Raw genomic sequence first — 18,633 nt, 5'->3', positions numbered from 1 at the left:
AAGATTACCAAGGGCAGCAATTAATCCAGCACTGCTAAATCCATCACTAATCCATGTCTCTAAGTGCCACATGTACATGTGTAGTGGTTTGAATCAGATTTTCCCCCTGCAGTTGAAAGTGGTAACCCCCAGGGGGTGGTAATCCTGGAAGTTTTGAAGTTTTGTCCAATGAGTGCTTCTGCAAAATATTAACATATCACAACCAAACGGAAGAGAAGAGTTGTAGTGGTAGTAGAAGAAGGGGCCATGTTGTAGGAGCCACGAGGAGAGGGCAGGAGCCCTCTGGGGGGGCCTCTGTACCCCCCAGCCCCAGTTGGGGGCTACAGAGACTTGGAACAGTGTTAAACTGGACTATGTGTCTGTAGCTATGAGCTGGGAGATGTTTTCTTCACTGTGAGCAGCAGTGGCAGCAGCAGAACTGCACTGACCGGAGCAGTGGTAGAGAGTCAGAAAAGATAAGATGCAGCAGAGGCATTACAGCCAAGCAGGAGAGAGACAGTGTTGTCCGAAGAGAGAGAGACAGCAGCAGAGAGACAGAGTTTTGGGGGTAAGAACTGAACCAGACTCCCCAAAAACCCTTGGAGACTCCTCCTAGAGAGAGGAGGAGTAGATGGACTCCTATTTGAGAGGAGCCTTGGAGTACAGCAGTACTGGAGAGAGAGAGAGAGGAGCTAAGAAGCTCAAAGACATCCCAGAGCTGGACTGGGACGGCTGGATGGAATGCAGAGGGGGGTGACCTTGCTTTCCCCACTGCTGATGCCACATTGGCAGTTGAGACAGAGCACAGGAGCTCTGGTGGAACTCTTGAAGCAAAGACTTTCAACTGAAAGCTGCCCAAGATGTTCTGACTCAGGGGTGAATCCCCTGAGGAAGGGACTTTCACGAAGATGCCCCTGCATTTCGCGATATACCTGTGGTGAAGCGAGTTTTGTCCCTGCTGGCAGTCCACAGGTGAGGCCTTTGCTTGGAGTCGAAGGAGAGCTGAGGGGTTTGGAGACCCCCTTGTGTGTATTAAAAAGAGATCCAGCTACAACAATCCAGTTGCAACTGCTGCATGGAAGACAGAAGAGGAGCTGCTGCCCTAAATGTGGAAGGGATCTGTCCTTCTTCCCTCCTGGACTTTTATTTGGAGGGGAGAAGAGATCTGATCCATTGTAAATACTTATGTCATGGTAGAGATAGCTAAAGTTGTATATAATGTATTGTAGTATTTATTTGTACAGTCATTGTAATATATTCCCTTTTCCCCATTTTGAGTCCGTGTGATTGTCTGGAAAACACATCTTATACTAGGTTGAGGTGTAGGAGGGGGTTTAGACTAGGGAATTGGATTTTGGGTATCTCAAACCATAACAACATTTCTTTTAAAAACTCCAGGGATGGTGAACCAACCACTTCCTGGGACAGCCTGTTCCAGTGCTTGACAACATTTTTGGTGAACCTCTCGTGGCTCAACTTGAGGCTGTTTTCTGCTGTTCTATTGCTTGTGACCCAGGAGATGAGACTGACCTCCACCTGGCTACAGCCTCCTCTCAGGTAGTTGCAGAGAATGATTTGGTCTCCCCTGAGCCTCCTTTTCTGCAGACTAAGCAACCCCAGCTCCCTCAGCTGCTCCTCATAAGATTTGTGCTCCAGACCCTTCACCAGCTCCATTCCCTTCTTTGGACTTGCTCCAGCACCTCAATGTCTTTCTTGTACCGAGAGACCCACAGCTGAACACAGGATTTGAGGTGTGGCCTCACCAGTGCTCAGTATGGGGTACAATCACTTCCCTGGTCCTGCTGGCCACACTGTTCCTGATACAGGCCAGGATGCCATTGGCCTTTTTAGCTATCTGAGCGCACACTGGCTCATGTTCAGCTGCTGTCAACCAGCACACTCAACCCTTTTCCACTGGGCTGCTTTCCAGTCAATCTGCTCCCAGCCCATAGCACTGCAGGGGGTTGTCGTGACCCAAGGGCAGGACCCAGAACTTGATCCTGTTGAACCTCATACAACTGGCCTTGGACCATCAGCCCAGCCTGTCCAAATCCCTCTGCAGAGCCTTCCTATCCTCCAGCAGATCAACACTCCCTGACTGAGAGGGCACTCAATCCCCTTCTCCAGATCATTGGTAAAGATATTAAACAAGAGTGGTCCTAATACTGAGCAGATCTAAAGTAGCTAAAGACAGTATGAATGTAAATGGTTGAATTTGCAGAGTGAAAAATATCAAAGAAATGTGTCTTCCTGTAAATTTCTGACTCAATATCCCACCACTGCATGACGATTTTTCTCCTGACAATATTTGTCCCACATAGTCTAGAATACTTTTTTTCAAAATACGATTTTTTTTTTCTTAAGAAAAAATACTTAGCTATTACACAGAGTTTCAAAACCAAATGAATACTGGCTCTACAATGCAACAGACAACAAGAAGTTCCAGGGCTTCATAACACAGATCTGACTCTGAAACTTTCCTTCTAACCCTCTAGAAACACCTATCATATAAAGCATATAATTCAAAAAAAAGCTTTGGAATATACGATGCATATGTGCCATTGTCACAAACTGATTTTCTAGTAGTCAGTCATATCTGGAAAAGAAAGAGTTTAATCATAAAAGAGATAAAGTTCATTTAAATGCTTAAACTTGGGGGTAAAGAAGGTTCATTTAGAAAAGCACTCTCGCATACTACATTTCTGGTAGGAACACAGAAGCTGGATTGGTTGGGAATTAACATTCTTGCACTGGGAACAAAAAGGATAATGGTACATGCCTGTGTGTAAAGCAAAAGGGTGTTCTGGGCAACTCCTAACCCCTCTGAAGACCCTCTTCCTACTCATAGAATCATACTCCTTCCACTCTAAAATCCCTACCCACTATTTCTCCTTTCCTGAGATAAAATTATCTGTGCTTTAATCCATGAGCACTTTCCAGCCCAGGAATCTCCTATTCTGAAGCTTTTTTGAGCATCTCACCTCAGAGCTGCCCCTCTCCCTACGTCACAGCCCTCATTCCCCTGGCTGAAGCTACATCCTAACTCCATGTGAGCCAGTCAAACTGTGGAGCGATCAAACCCTTGGACCACTCTCCTCCTCCTTTATTCCCAAGGGCCATCAGCACCAATTACTAGCTCCTAGGCGATCCTGCTGTCTTGCTTGGGCCCTCAGAGAAAAGGTGGTTTGGCTGTTAACTTTGGAAGAGATCGGTAATACCTGTACTGCACTCATGAAAACATCAGGAAAGTGAGAAGAGGCCAGGTGTAGGTAAGAGGGCACAAAAAGAGAAGCATCCCTCATACAATGTGACTGAAATTCAGCAACACGTAGCCAAAATTTGCAAAGGCCAAAGTTAACACTTGAGTTTTCCCTTTTTTCCCCCAAACATTCTGAAACTTAACAGTCAAGGCTGCTGTCTCCAAAAGAGATCAAGGTTGCCTCGAGACTATCAGCAGAGTTGAAAGCTGCCATAAACTCTGTATTCAGTGTAGCAGAATTTGAAAATGTTTTACATAATCAATTAAAACTTTGAAAAGAAGAGAGAAAACATTTTCTGAGTTCCAAAACAGATCAAGGTTTCAGCTGACAGCAAAAAATCTAGGGATTTTTTTTCCCCTACACCATAGCTGCACATGTTATTGCTGTAACTGATTGGTTTTATTTTGAATTCTTTTGCTTTTATTCCCATACATCTAAAGCTGCTTTTATTCCCCATGTGATATCATCAGATCTTTAAGATTTAAAGTCTATGTCAGCAAAAAAAACCAACAAGGCTTTCCGTCTTTCACAATCTGATGTGCACCAACCCTCATTCAACAAAAGACCTGTCAGTAGCTCCATTATCAAGTACAGTAATAAGCTTAACTTCTGTGTGCAGTTCTAAGCCACTTCCCATAGGAACTACATAAATGCTTCTCTGTTAAATCCTGATTTAAGATTATGGACTTTTTATCTGCAAATTGCGAGGTGCTTCAAAATCTCTAGTACTGGTATCTTTGGTAATCAAATGAGTGACAATACACAAGGTTGCAATTGTGATGATTAGAGAATCATGACCATCTTACAGGAGGAACAGAGCAGAGATGTATGGATAGGCAAATTCACCCATCTAAAGAAAAAGCTATGTGTACATACGCTAAAATAGTATTACACAGTTTTTGTATGTTATCTGAACCAATCCATCTTTCCACAAGATCCATAGCTAATAAATCACCAAGAACTGCGGAACTGGGTTCTTGTGGGATGGGTTGTATCTACAGTCCCCACAGCTTTCAGAATTACCTTTAATTTTTATTTGTTTACTAAAATACCACAGCATGGTTAGATACTTCAGTGAGATTCAGGCACTTCGTAAATTTGAGGTTTTGTGCCTGCATATTTCATATATATGTCCTCAAAATTGTTTACAATACAAATATTGTTATTTCTTTGTTTGGCGCAAGCAGCAATATTTACAATTGCATGAACAGAGGTAAATGTAAGAGGGTGCACCTAATTTATACAGTCCATTTCCTTTCCATTAGAGACCTTCCTCTTCCCAAAATCAAATTAAATGGTATTATGCATTAGCAGAAAGTAATCAAATTGTACTTTATTTTACCAGAAAGACTACACTGTTGACCTTTTTATTTTGATTAAAAAGTAACAGGAATGCATGTGAAATTCATCAGTAATGTATCTGACTTATGAAATGTTCAACTGTATTTTAAGTCAAATATGTAAAAAATTATTTAAACCACTGTTAAATCTTTCTATTCCCTTAAAGACATCCCTGTAAGAAGTGTGCTGTGTCTGTACTCTAAAGGCAAGTTTTCAATTATGACTATGTAAAATAGAAATATAATCCCAGGTATTTTTCCTGTGAGCAACTTTGTACCTGCATGTGAAGTTATAGATAAGCACACACACATGCAAACACATGGCTGGTGGCATATCCTTCTACATAAGATCACGAAAAGATTTTGTGCAGATACAAAGGCACTGTATCTTCAATCTCTTTTACAAAACCTGTGCAAAACCTCACTGGTCATAAATCATAGCTTATAAGAAAATATGGATTGCAAGAGGAATAGAGACTGGTTGAATTAAGTTTTTTTCAGTTTGCAGTTTCTATTAAAGTGTACTTGTATATTTATAGATTAAAGGACAAAATAGATTTCTTCTTTCCTTCTTTTTTTTTTAGCAATTACATTTGATTAGAATGGTTTCTTAATCCTCCTCCTTTAGTTGTATGACAAGAACACAGCATAGTAGAGAAAACAAGTTCTGTTTATATAAAATTGTTGAACTACATCTAGGAAAAATTAAGAACTGATTTTCCCCGAAACTACAAAAGAGAAACAAAAGAGATAATTTAAGTAGATGAAGTGAAATCTTGACTATAATATTTTCTTTCAGTGACATACACAAGCCTCACTTCAGGGATTTACAGGTAAAAAATGGATACTTCAAGATTTTAATCATGTAAGTACTGGTTCATAGCTACCTAGAGTATCCCCTAAATAGAGAAGATCTTTTTCACTGAAAATTCCATATCAACATGTTTTTCCACTTTCTTAGCATATACAAGGAACAGTCCCAAGTGGGCACAGAAAGAACAAGGTCTTCCACTGAGTCATTAGAGGGCCTCAAAGAACTATTCATATGTGCCAGTGTCACCAAATTTAACATGAGACACACCAGATACCATCACTCTGATGAATGTGATGCAACTCAAACGCACAAATGAAAGAGAGTGAAATTTTAAATATATTACTGAGTTTGTTTCTCCTGTAAAACATAGCTCCAAATACCTTTCCCATTTTAGTATCATCATTCTGCCTGGCCATCTGAGATACCCAAAACCTGAACGATACTATGTTTCCACTCTGTGTTCTGTGTTCCTCTGTATGACTGAGTTTCTAAAATGTAGGTACAGCAGAGAAACTTTAGGACATCATTAGTTATGAACACAACCCCCCAAGGGTCTGGAAATAACTTCCAACCTCTTACACTCCTTTTGTACCTCCTTAAAAGCAATCAAGAAAAACTGGTACGCTAAGTCAGACAACAAAGTTTTACGATGGCAGAAGAAGGAGCCAAACTATGCTTCTAGAGATATAAACAGGAGGGTTTCAGATGAAGTTAGAGGAGCATAGTAGATGTACAATACATATAAATTGGGATTTGCTGCACCAGACCAGCAACTGGTTATAGTCAATTATGCTACATATCCTGTTACTAGGCAGCACCTGTTAAATACTGTGATCTCCTCACTTTCACTTTTCATAACAGACAGGATATGAGCAGAGATGGCAGGTTAGACTGTTAGAGAACTTTCAGTTGTATTGCTGCTCAAATATAAGAAGTTTTCTTTGTCATGTTTGCTTTCAAAACAAAATGAAAGTTAAAGAAACTGTGCTTTATAAACATGAAAATTTAGCAATATCCAAATAGCCAAAAAAACCCCTTTACTTTTTTTCTCCAATATCCCCATTGGTTTACAACAAAGTTATAGCAACAGTGTCACTGACTTTTAATGACATTTCAATGTCAATCGCAAAAAGAAAACAAATATAATTAATTCACAAGGCATTAGTTTTTTTCCTCTGAATAAAAAGTTAATAAGCTGAATTACAATAGTGAAAAAAGTGCTTGTGGCCTAAGGAAAAATTCAATGTGACAAATATGCAGCATAAAAAGTTCCTGAGAGGAAAAGCCATCAGCTGGCTAAGAAATAGAGTTATTTTTGAATGTTTGTTAACATTTATTACCAATTTTTTTTAAGTTTCATGTCCATTTCAAATGCAAAAATAACACACATTTCTTCTTCACACAAATACACTACTGTGGTAAGATCTGAGTTGTGTTGGGAATTATTAAAACGATGGAGCTAACCCACAAACTCACCAAAAGATGTAGTAAGGTCAATGACCACAGTGTGGTATGTGAGATTTAGGTTGGGCATCAGGAAAAAAAAGGAAAAAAGTCTTTAGCAGTGTAAATGCAGCACTGATACATTGTCCAGAGCCATGGTGGAACCTCTAACCCTGGAGGTCTCCAAGAATACTCAGGACCAACTCAAGTTCACAGTGGACCTAATCCAGGGCTGCGGACAAACCCACCCTGGGTACACGCTGGACTGAATGACTCACAGAGGTCTAGTTCAATCTTTGAGAAACCCTTATAAACCATAAACAATGATGAACAACTCTGATTTCGTACTTGACATTTTTGTTTACTGGCTGTTCGCTAAACTTCAGAAGACTAATTTGTTAAAAAGCAAGTAGCCACTCAAGGATGGTTTCTTTGTATGTGAGCTAAGAGTCAATTTAAAGATACATGACAGATACTTGAACTAAGAAAATACTTCCATTTAGGCTGCATTAACTCACACACTTGTAAAAGAAGATGCATGAGCCAATTAGTTATTTAAGAGAATGCACATATTTAGACATAAATTTGAGACTAGAACATACATGCTTACATGCCTCAAATTAAAATGACTTACACAAAACACAACCTCTAATTTCAGTGCTTTCAAATTTTGGTAGTGAGAAAAAAAATCTTTTACATTGCATCTTTATTCTAATATACACACATAGCAGAAGCACCACATTCCTAATGTTCCTGAGTTACTAAGAGGTTATGTAGTTGCATCACATATACAATAAATTCTATTAAAAAGTTTAAAAAACTCCAACAAAACACTGACCTGGACACTACCACCCCCTTCCCACCCCCCCATCCTCAAAAAGTATTGATGTTTTCAGATTGCTGAAAAGTAAAACTGGATCATTATATCTAGATAATAACATTTAAATATTCCCATGTTTTAATGATTTTTAAATGTATCTGGACAGGTTGACATTATGGAAGGTATTCTATTTATCTATTACAAAATAAGCAAAAATGAACAGAAGAACGTAAACTGTGTATTTTTAAGAATTTCATATATATTAAATTTGCCTTGTTATACTATTAAAGAATTCCATTAAACCATTTTTATTCTTTTCACTTTGTACTAGCAATCTTCTATATATTTTTGGACATACTTTACTACACTTCTGTATTAGGCATCTTGCAATTAGAAGTACTGTGGTTTAGTATGTATAGCTAAAAATTAAGCAGTGATGGCACCAAGCCAAAGAGAACTACAAATAAAGAAATCTTGTTGTCTGAGTGTTCTGGAAAGATACTTGACATTTCAAAAGCTAAAATGATCCCACTTGACTTATGAGGAACTAAAATACATAATTTAGAAGCTACTTTGAGGTTAATTTTTTATAGAAAACTCTTGAAATATTTGAAATTGACCAAAACAAAATCTTGATGTCAATTTATTAATTTTTGAAAGCACAATGATTACTGGATTATTTATGAAGTGAATCACATCCCCTCAATCAGTAGCAGAACAGTTTCTACACTCTGGTGTACTATGGTGCAGAAAGAGTTTACAGCCGACAAATACAACATGAACTTCTTGTATAATTCATCACAGATGTAAAAATCAAATGCTTTTGTCACAGCAAAGCTAACCCAGAATCACAATTTAAGGAATGCAGAAGGGAAGTAATACTCATTCCATTTCACTACTTAAATTAAATACATTTTGGATGCATCCTCTGTTCCTAGACAAGTTGATAAAACCCCATGCTTTGAATTTTTTTGTTTTTTTTTTTTTCTCTTGACTCACAGTTCATGTTTCAAACTAATAAGAATTAAAAATTATACAGTCTCTACTACTTGATATTTAAATAGTGGGGCATAGATGCTTAAACACAATAGATCTATTAATGTACATTCATAATGAGACCTAGGTAATATGTCAAAAGGAAGTGAGATAATAGAGTTAGAATTTGTCTTCCTGTTCTCCTTTCAATTGCTAAAAACATTAAACCACTTTTGATCTCTTTTTGTTAAATACTTCAATTTTTTTTATTAGAAAAAGAAGGTTTGAAACTGATAATCATCATATTGTTGTGATATTAGCGATTTAGGTTCATTTCTATTCTAATGAGCTACATCAATATCTTAATTAGTATTTTTTTCATCCATTTAAAGAAAAACTTGTTTCTAGGTATTCAGTCCCCTAGTACTACAGAAATCATTAAAAAAAATTATTTTTCTTAAACTTAGGCATTCAAAATAATTGCACTATTTATATCTATACTTTTTTTTTAAGGCAGGCAGTCAAATTGTGGTCAAAATGAAACCTTTTTGAGTAATTTGAGTATTACTGGAATTCAACAAGAAACCAAGAGAAACTACAAAATAGAATATTGAAAGGCAAACCTTCTACCAAAAAATAAATGTTTTAAAAGACTTAACTTAGTTTTAGCAACTATGATGAAACAGCTCTGTTGCTCGTTAAGAATTTTAAACAACAAGTTTTCATATTTAATCACTCAGAATGAGTATCTCCCTTTTGGATGTCTGAAGAAAACATTCACTTTTATTTAGGCAACACTGTAGAAACATACTAACTTTAAAATATAATTTGTTAAAATATGTTTTATAGTGCAGTAAAAAGGAGGATCATAAAACTGGTTCCTAGAATTTAGGAGAAATAAAACGCAACAGTAAACTAGCAAGCCACTTTAAAATATGACGCAACCCTTTACTTGTATGATTATGTATTTCAACAAGACTTTTGTATCTGATTAAGTGGAAAAAGAACTCAGTAAATTCCTTGTTTTTCCTTTTTGAGTTCTGTGTTCTCTCACTTCAGAAAAATAAAAATGTTGCTTTAAAATTTAGAATTATGTAAAGGAACCCTAATTAATCCCTTCTGAGTCTAAACTTAATACTAGATTTATGAGAATAATTTTAAATATAGCAAATTATGGATTTTTTGAAGTATATTGCTAAGTGCTACGTAACAAATAAAGTGGCTTAGGGGAAAATTTTAAACAAAGTTAGAAGTCCAAAAAATTAAATATAAAACTGGACTGTAGTAACAGTGTGTTAATGTGAGTCACTACTGGCGTTTATCAGAAAATACTAAATGCTTTAAAAGTTTACCTTAAATTATTCTATCCAAGTCAGGAATAGATTAATGTTAAATACAGTTTCATAGCTGTTTTAGCTAAATAAATCTACCTCTAACTGCAAATCAAATGTTCTGTTAGGAATGGTATTCTTCATTGCAGTGTGACATTAACAGATACTGTTTGAAATGAAAGATAAGACAAGGATATAAAATGACAATACATCTTGGTGGGAGTTTGGGGGGGGTATCAAACTAAAAAAATAAATTACACTGAAAGTAATATTCACAATATGATCATAATTACACAGTTTATATGTAATAATTTAATTGGACATTAAATAATTTTAGATATAATATTTCTGATGTGTAGTAGCTCACTGGAAAGGCACCTAGCACACTGGTTTTAATACAGGGTTTAACATGTGCACTGAATGAATAAAGCTTTATGTTTCTTTTTTTTAGGTCATACAAAAAAGAAAATACAAGTATCACAAGAGAACAGAGGCTAGATCTTGGGTCAAATGAAAATTCAGGATTATATTATAATTTCCTAAAACTGTAAATAAAGCAAATGAATAAACAACATCCAGAAAATGTATTTCAGGTAATACAGGTAGAGGTTGTGGTCATTTCAATTTTTGTTGTATCAGAAATATATATTGTGTTTTGGTACTCAGAAATTAGGTGCATTTTTCTGAAGATTAACTTAAGCATTTCTCTCTAGAGATAAAGGAGTACAAAATTAAACTTTCTATTATGACTGATAAATTTGTCACCGATGAATCAAAATAACCACTCAAAGCACTATGTTTCCAACAGAAAAACTTAAATTAAAATAATAGTACCTGTGGATCTCTCTACAAGACAAATTAAACCTGAGGTACAACACATCTCTGTTTTCCACATTTAGAACAAGCAACTGGAAACAAACTGTGTATAAATCATAAGTTTCTGCTCTCTTCATCCTGATGATTCAAAAGTACATCTACATCCAGTTTCCTCCAACTGGCTATTATACTACATTATTTTTAAGGGTACAGGTTAAGAGGGACAATCCACCTTCTAGTATGACAAAAAGTAGTTTGAAACTTTGTCTCATCTCATTGCTCAAAGAGAAAAGCCTTTATTATGTACCGCAGGACAAAGGATTTGCAACTGTCTGTTATTTGAGAAATACGCTATTGCAGTAATTTATCTCACTGTATGGGTCTTGAAGATGCACGGTGGTATCTCAAATCAACTTTTAAAGAAAACCACATGCCATTTTTTTGCCATTGGAAATACTGATAAAAACTTACTCAAAAATAAAATTTGTTTTTTTGATAGTTATGAATTGCACACGGTGCAGACAAATTGTTCAAGGGCTCTTTTCTGCTTCAGAGATTACTTCTGATAAAAATTTTAGTCTGCTGATTTCTACTGAAACCTCCACAAACAGGTGACTAAAGTGATCTATTCGCTCCTTGAACACTCTTAAAAGTTCATAAAAGAACTAAAGATGTCTTCTGATAGGATTCCAATCCCAAAATAAATGAATATACAGCTATCTTTGTCCTCACATTAACAAACCTCTTGGTTTCAACGTCAATGGGATCCCTTACGGAGACAAAATTACGTGTCAATACCTGCAAGACTCTATATGAGCAACTACTCCAAACTAAAACAACGATACAAAACATAAAACCAAACAACTCGAAAAATGTCCTTACAAAAGCTGTTCTCTGTAATTTTCCCTCCTAGTTAGAACAAAATCTGCAGAGGTTCTGAAATACATGAAAAGACTCCAAATCTTCACCCTGCGTATTGCAGCATAAATAGTAATGCCATTAATAAGGAGGAAGAGATAGTAAGTTATAGTGAGTATTGTTGCTTTGTTAAACTATATAAAACTCTGCAACTCAGCTCTATTGCTTGAATAAACTTTCACTGACCCTTATAGTTACCAGGGTTTCTACAGAAATATCTGCTTCAGAATCCAGAAAGAATGAACATTTTAATACAAAAGCAAACAAAACCACTTTACTAGTTGCTAGAGATTTTGTCAGAGGAAGTAAGTATCATTAATGCATACAACAGGGTACAGATTGCTTGCCATCTACTTACTCTAGGTAATTAGTTCTTACAGTCTACTGGAATTAAAGTTGCAGCCTATGCACAACACTAAAACTCAGCAAAGAACCTCAAAATTTGGCACTAAGCATCAACAATCCTACCAATTTATTCTGTGAATTCAGGTTTCTGAAAAACTAAGTAACAGAAGAAAAACGTGGGAGACAATGCCATTGTGAAAAGGAAGATAAAAAGTTTATAAGAAAGCAATATATATTTATTCTATTTCTTTCATACATATGAAACAACTAATACATGAAGCTATACTACCTCTTTATACACACACAAACATACATATATACATAACCACTAAAGAATATAAAAGAGGTCCTAGCCCTTCAAAGATTCTCTGTAATCTATCTACAAGCATAAATATAGTTGTCAGTGTGATTACTGTTTGTGTGCACTGTGTTATTAAAAGAATACAAAAGAGAAAAACCTATGTGGAGGATAGGAAAACATAAAGGAGAAAGATTGATTCTGAGGAGAAGAGAAACTTGGAACTCAGTATAGCAGCAGTACAAAATAATTTTGAAGGAACAAAAAAAGCTGTATTTATTTAAATTATATACACTGAGGAAGAGATTGCAAACCAGTAATGGGTGAGGATGAAATATTTTAAACTCAAAAATATATTTACTACCTGTTCCATTCTATCTATCCATAACTGTTGCACTTATCCCCCCCCCAAATGTATTTCCCTTGTGTGTAATACTGTACATTTTGGGGGGGATAAGTGCAGCAGTTATGGATAGACATGGTGCTTTAAAAATAGATTTTAAAAGGGTAACATTATGAAAGAAATAGTTCTAGCAAGATCAAGCATTAGAGAGATTTGCTAATCCAAGTGAGAAGCAAAAACTAAACATTGTTTTTTGAGAAAATACCATGGTATGCTTATTCTTTATGATTTACATGACAAATGCCAAATACTGGAGAGAAAGCTCAAGCAATGCTCAGTAGGACGATGTGATTCCTTGATAATTAAAACATTCTATTTTAAAATAGAAAGCATATGTATCCTAAATATTAAAGCATTAGAATTTAACAGCATCTTGAGAAATTATTTGAACATTGTTAGCTGCATCTCACTTCTCAGAAAAGAATCCATAATCCAGTTATGAAAAAAAAAGCAAGTTACAGTTATGCTTTTTCTTGTGACAATTGGATGTGATTCAGTATAAACGCTATCTTATTCCTCCAGACTTCTACTTGTAACAGCTATGCCCTAGCTATAACATTTTAAAATAGGAACTATATAATTCAATTATAGTTTGTTGAAACTAATGTTTTTGCTTCAGCAAACACCTTTATAGAAGAAAAGCCTTTAAAAAAAATCATGTGTTCTCAGAAACAGTAAATACATCAGTAAAAGATGGAAACAGGCAATATGAAAAAGGGGTAATCAAAATTTTTGAAAAGAAAAAGGCTACATATCTAGAGAGCTCTTTTTCAGTACTCAGACCCTTAAAGGTACTAGAAAAGGACTGCAGTTCTTCTCAAGTCCTTGTGCCAAGCATTTAATCTGAAAAGCTTTGTGCAATTACTGTACAGCTAGAAACAGGGATTTTTAAAGTTAGGCAAAATCCAGAACTACTAGGTAAAGCCAGTTCTACAGGACAACTATCAAGACAACTGTTATCTTCTGCAGGTTACTACAGGAAACATTATGAGATAAATATATTCCCCAAGCTGTGCGAACCACACTCCTAATAATGACCGCTTGGGTATTTAGTTTTTTTTCAGAAATATCTTACACAATTTCTCAAGGCATAGCTATACCAAGTGCTGAATCCGAACACTTCCTTTCAAACATTTTTCAAAGGTGGTTTCTTTTGGGGTTTATTTTTTGGAGGGGGAGGGGGTGGTGGTGGTGGTGTTTGTTTGCTTTTTTATTTTTTCCTGTGTTCTGTTAGTGGAAGCCTATCATTCAAAGCTTGTCTTGAAATTGTTTTCTACACATACAGAGGAAAACACTGGTCTAAAGTGGAAGTAAAGCATTACAGACTTTTATGTTTTACTACTGGTAAGAACGAAATTTTAAAGCAATTCTTAGTAAAAACACAAGATCAGACCCTTAAAACATCTAGTCCTGTTTCACAGGCTGGCTTCATCAAATCTTCTCATCTTTGAACACCAAATCTCACTTTTGTGTTTCAGAATGCACAGCACTCCGCACCATTACAAACTTTGTCAGTAATAATTTACTTAAAAAGAATTCCCAGCACCAGGGATATCAATAAAACCCAGAACTAGAGCATAAAATTGAAAAGACATTTACACAATTCTGTGTGTGCTTGCTGCCCCAGCTCACTGCTATACATCTTCACATCAGCCTAATTCATTTGACACACAGTCTCCCCACAGCTGAGAAAGCCCAGCTTCCTTACTAGTTCTTAGTAAAAGCTTAAATACAAACCCCACTATGCTTAAGTAAAGTTAAGATTGTGACAAAAATCAACAAAAGGCAGGAAATTCAAGGATAGTACTGACAATCCATGCTTAATTCATGATTGCTTAACAAAAGGGCGAAATGCTATGAGGAACTAATGTTTAGCTTTAACTTCACTATGTTCTTGGGTGAACAGGTATTTATCTCAAAGATTATACTAATTCAGTCCATCAGTCCAGAGAAATTCTAGCTATTATTTAGCATTTAACAATGTGTTGGATGTAAAGAAACTGTTAAACTAATTGTCAGCATCCTAGCATGTTACACTCTAACAAACATCACTGATTAAAAATACATTTTGAGAAAATTATGCTAGACAAACATAAAGACATAATAACATAATTTCTTTCAGAAATAAACAAAACATCTTTTTTGTAAACAAAAACCACAAAATTATTCATTTTCTAATGCAATGTGAAATAGAGTAATATATATATTTTTTTCTCACAAGTTAAAAACTCTCAGTATGTTCAATTCCTCTTTGAATTCTAATCTGTCTGGTTTTTTGCACACTATAAAAAACATTTGCTTGATCAGAAAAATGCCAGAGAAAGGAATGCAGCCTATGGCTACATTATTAGGATGTAGGGTTTTTTAATTAATCTTTTAGGCTCCAAAATAAAATTTAGTATTTTAGCATGCTTTAGAAATACTAATTAGATACAAACATGTCTGCCTGGTAGTTTTGCATGCTGTCTTACATAGAAATCAGAAAAACAGAAGAATGATATGAATAAAATGACTGAGATCGCACTTCATAGTCTTCTCCAGAGGACGTGAAATTACCTCACACATACATACTTTATTGCATTATTGCAGCAATTATACCTTATTGCAATTAACTGTTATTAATAACAGTATTTGCTGCAATTATTTTATTTATTGCAATTATTATTTTCTAATGTCTCAAATTATTACAATTTTTTTAGGAAATAATATTTTTCCAATTGAGTTACTAAGCAATCATGACCTTTTCCCAGACATCAAAATTCTGCTAACTTTTGTACCATCAAAAACTGCTGTTCATCCGCTTCAAAGAGGGCTTTCAAAATCCTGCATCTGTACTTCATCAGACTTACAAACCTGGCATCAAGATTTTAATTGTCAAAGCAAGGACAACTATGTGTTTCACCCTCGGGATTACCAAAGAAAAAAGCATAGCTGTCACAGAGCCTCAGTTCTTTGCAGAGCCTGAACAACTGTGCATGTGGAGATGTAAGTCTTTGTAAGAACATGGGACACACCTACAAGGTCCCACAAGAAGTCAGGCATGTGCTTCTCAGCTGATTTCCTCTACTTGACCAAATACAAAGGTGCAGAGTACATAAGGGCTTAAAAAGCCTCTGAGGAGGAGAATGGCTGCTCTTCTCCCTCTGAGAAGAGAGGTAGGTTCTTTGATAAAGGAAGTTCAGCAACAAACTGAGCTCACAGCACAGTAAGGGGCTCACTTTTTTAACTTAACAGCACCACAAACAAATGTGGGAAAGTCTTCAACTGAAGCACCAGAAAATTAATGAAAAAGGAAGAAAGGAAAAGGGCTCCACCCCGCAACACTCTTGTTAAACTAATTAATATTAACTTCCTATCACATTTTTAATCTAGGGCAAAGTTTTGGCTTAGAAACCATAAATTATGCTTAAAAATTCTACTTTGTTGCAGTTTGTTTTGCATTTTCAGCTCAGATATCAAAAGCAGAATTTATTTGTCAGGCTGACACGCTCAGATATGCTGAAGATTACAGTGCTAATCAATTAGTCAATAATGTATCAAAAATCAGTTGGTATCATAGCTACCTTGCTGGATGTCTTACTGATCCTTAACAGTAAAAAGAATCACATCTTTAAGTGAACTGTAAAAACTAGTACCAACTCTATCAATAGAAAATGTTCTCAAAGTCCCAGTGATGCTGAGTGACTGCAGAAACCAAAATATTAGTGACAGGTGAATCTCGGTACACAGAAATCATTCCCATGATGATTCTTTCTACATGGGCTGTTGAAGTCAGAAGGGACAACAGTAAGGCTGGTAGATTTCTAATACACAGACAGAATTGACAGAAGTCTCTCTCATGCTACAACAGTGGCAATAAGCACCTTCATTACGCACAATGCAAAATCAGTGAATTCCAAAATTTGAAGAGGAAAATAAAAGAATGAGTTTGTGGCCACAAACTACATCAAAGTAATTTATTACTTTGACATAGAAATTCCTTATTAAAAGTTATAGAGCGTAAAGTAAATATTAATAATAACTAAAAAAAAGGGAATGAGAAACAAAATCTGAAAACCTGATGTGACCATCTCAAATATACAGCTTGTAAATCCTAGTGAAATTCAGGTATGCAGGTGGGAGACAGACATTTCAGACTGTGGTGTTATTGCAGAAATAAGTGTCTTATTTTGAAGTCAATATCTTACTTGAAAAAAAAAACCTAAATAAGATAAAGCAGCCTTTGTAAACACAAGCAAGTGCTAAGAATTTTTCCTATTCTATATACAAAATATGTCTCTCTCTATGGTCTATCAGACAGGATATTTAATTCCTCTCTATTTTATCACAACAGCATTTTTAAGGGATCATCAAGTTCATTCAAATTTCATGGCCTACAATAGGCAATCAATCCCCATTCTTATTTGCTTAGTTATGCTTTTACAGCATCTAAAAATGCCTATTTTTTGATTTTCTACCAAATGCTCTCCTGGTCTCCAGGATAATTCCAAGGGGACTGTACCCAGACTACTGCCAATTTGATAAGGATATTTTTCAGCAAATACATACATTGACTTTCACACTTCTAATTACATGTATTTTTAAGCATGTCAACCACTTTTTGTACATTTCCTATTTTTACGGATAAAGGTTAGAAAATTTTTATCTCTACATTTCCAACACTTTCTATAAGAGTCCCTGTGAACTCCAGTTCAATATTCACAAAAAAAAAGATATAAGCATGTTACATACCATAGTCAGTGATCTTACAGGATACTAAATACAGTTCTTTCAGGTTCCGTCCTTCTCTGGCAATCACCTCCACACATCTGGAAGACACATGGCATAAAACTACTGTTAAAAGACAATAAATAATTTTTAAATAGCAAGAGCACAATCCACAGTTGTAATGTACTGTATCTCAATTTCTTTATTTTGTAAATTGCTCTGAATTTTCTAAATTATTTTCTAAATTGCTGAAAATGCATATGGCTATGGGTACACACTGCAGAAAAACAGTATTTTAAACTCAACGCCTTTATATGAATATTTTCATAAGTCTATGAATAGTGACTTCCCTGAAATATATACAGATAAGTCTTTTGGAAAATTATGAAAATGTGATTTTCCATTTCTTTATTACTGTATAACTTCCAAATGTTTCTATTGCAAATTTCAAACTTTAAGAGTTTTCTTCTAGGGAAGAACTATAAATGCACTGTGATGAGCACAAAATGTAAGAAAATGTAATTTTAAATTCATGTTTGTATTTCTTCAGTGATTACTGCATGAGTCAGCGTTCACCAGGGCCCAAAATGCTCTTGATGTTCCAATATATTGCTAGAGAAGCTTGTATAGATGAGAAGACTATGAGAAGCTCATTTATTTACGTTATCACAGCTGTGATGAATATGCAATGAAACACAGAGTTTATGTTAATCTTGTTTTTTCATTTCTTGTAAGCAAGAAAATTATTATTAATTAATTAATGAAATGAAATATGAGCTTATTATGTATTTGTGGCCAAGCCTAATGCTGTGTTTCCAACTGCATTGTTTATAGCACATCACTCAAAAATCATAGATTCATAACATATATTTTCAGTCCCAGTAACGTTGATCAGTTGTTCATTAGATCAAATAGCATGACTACTGTGCTATTTTCTACACAGACATTTTTAAAAGTGTATTTTACTGGATAAATTGTCTGTATTTCTTCTGATATATTCAACTTTAATTTTCAGGTCAATTACCCAATCACCTACTCTGACTCTTAAATCAACCCTGGTACAGTACACGAAATTAAATTACTTGCCAATTTCTAAGAAAACAGGTATTGCTGAATGTGTCATAGTTTGAAAAATACACCTACATCCTCAGGGACCTTTTTCTTTCATTTACCACCACCAATAG

The 18,633-nt window shown here is 35.4% G+C and overlaps 1 protein-coding gene across 1 annotated transcript in view; it reads right to left on the bottom strand.

The window, feature by feature from the left end:
* FBXL17 (F-box and leucine rich repeat protein 17) overlaps positions 1-18,633 on the bottom strand; it is a 289,489-nt gene that overhangs the window by 84,708 nt on the left and 186,148 nt on the right. Inside the window, exon 8 of the mRNA XM_027656845.1 lies at positions 17,474-17,550. Coding sequence (XP_027512646.1) covers positions 17,474-17,550 — 77 coding nt within the window. The remainder of the gene's footprint in view (positions 1-17,473; positions 17,551-18,633) is intronic.

Source organism: Corapipo altera, unplaced genomic scaffold (genome assembly GCF_003945725.1).
Source record: "Corapipo altera isolate COAL_440 unplaced genomic scaffold, ASM394572v1 61281, whole genome shotgun sequence".
In the NCBI taxonomy this organism is placed as follows: domain Eukaryota; kingdom Metazoa; phylum Chordata; class Aves; order Passeriformes; family Pipridae; genus Corapipo; species Corapipo altera.
Note: the sequence above shows the minus strand (reverse complement) of the source record. Positions and strands in the feature narration are given on the sequence as shown.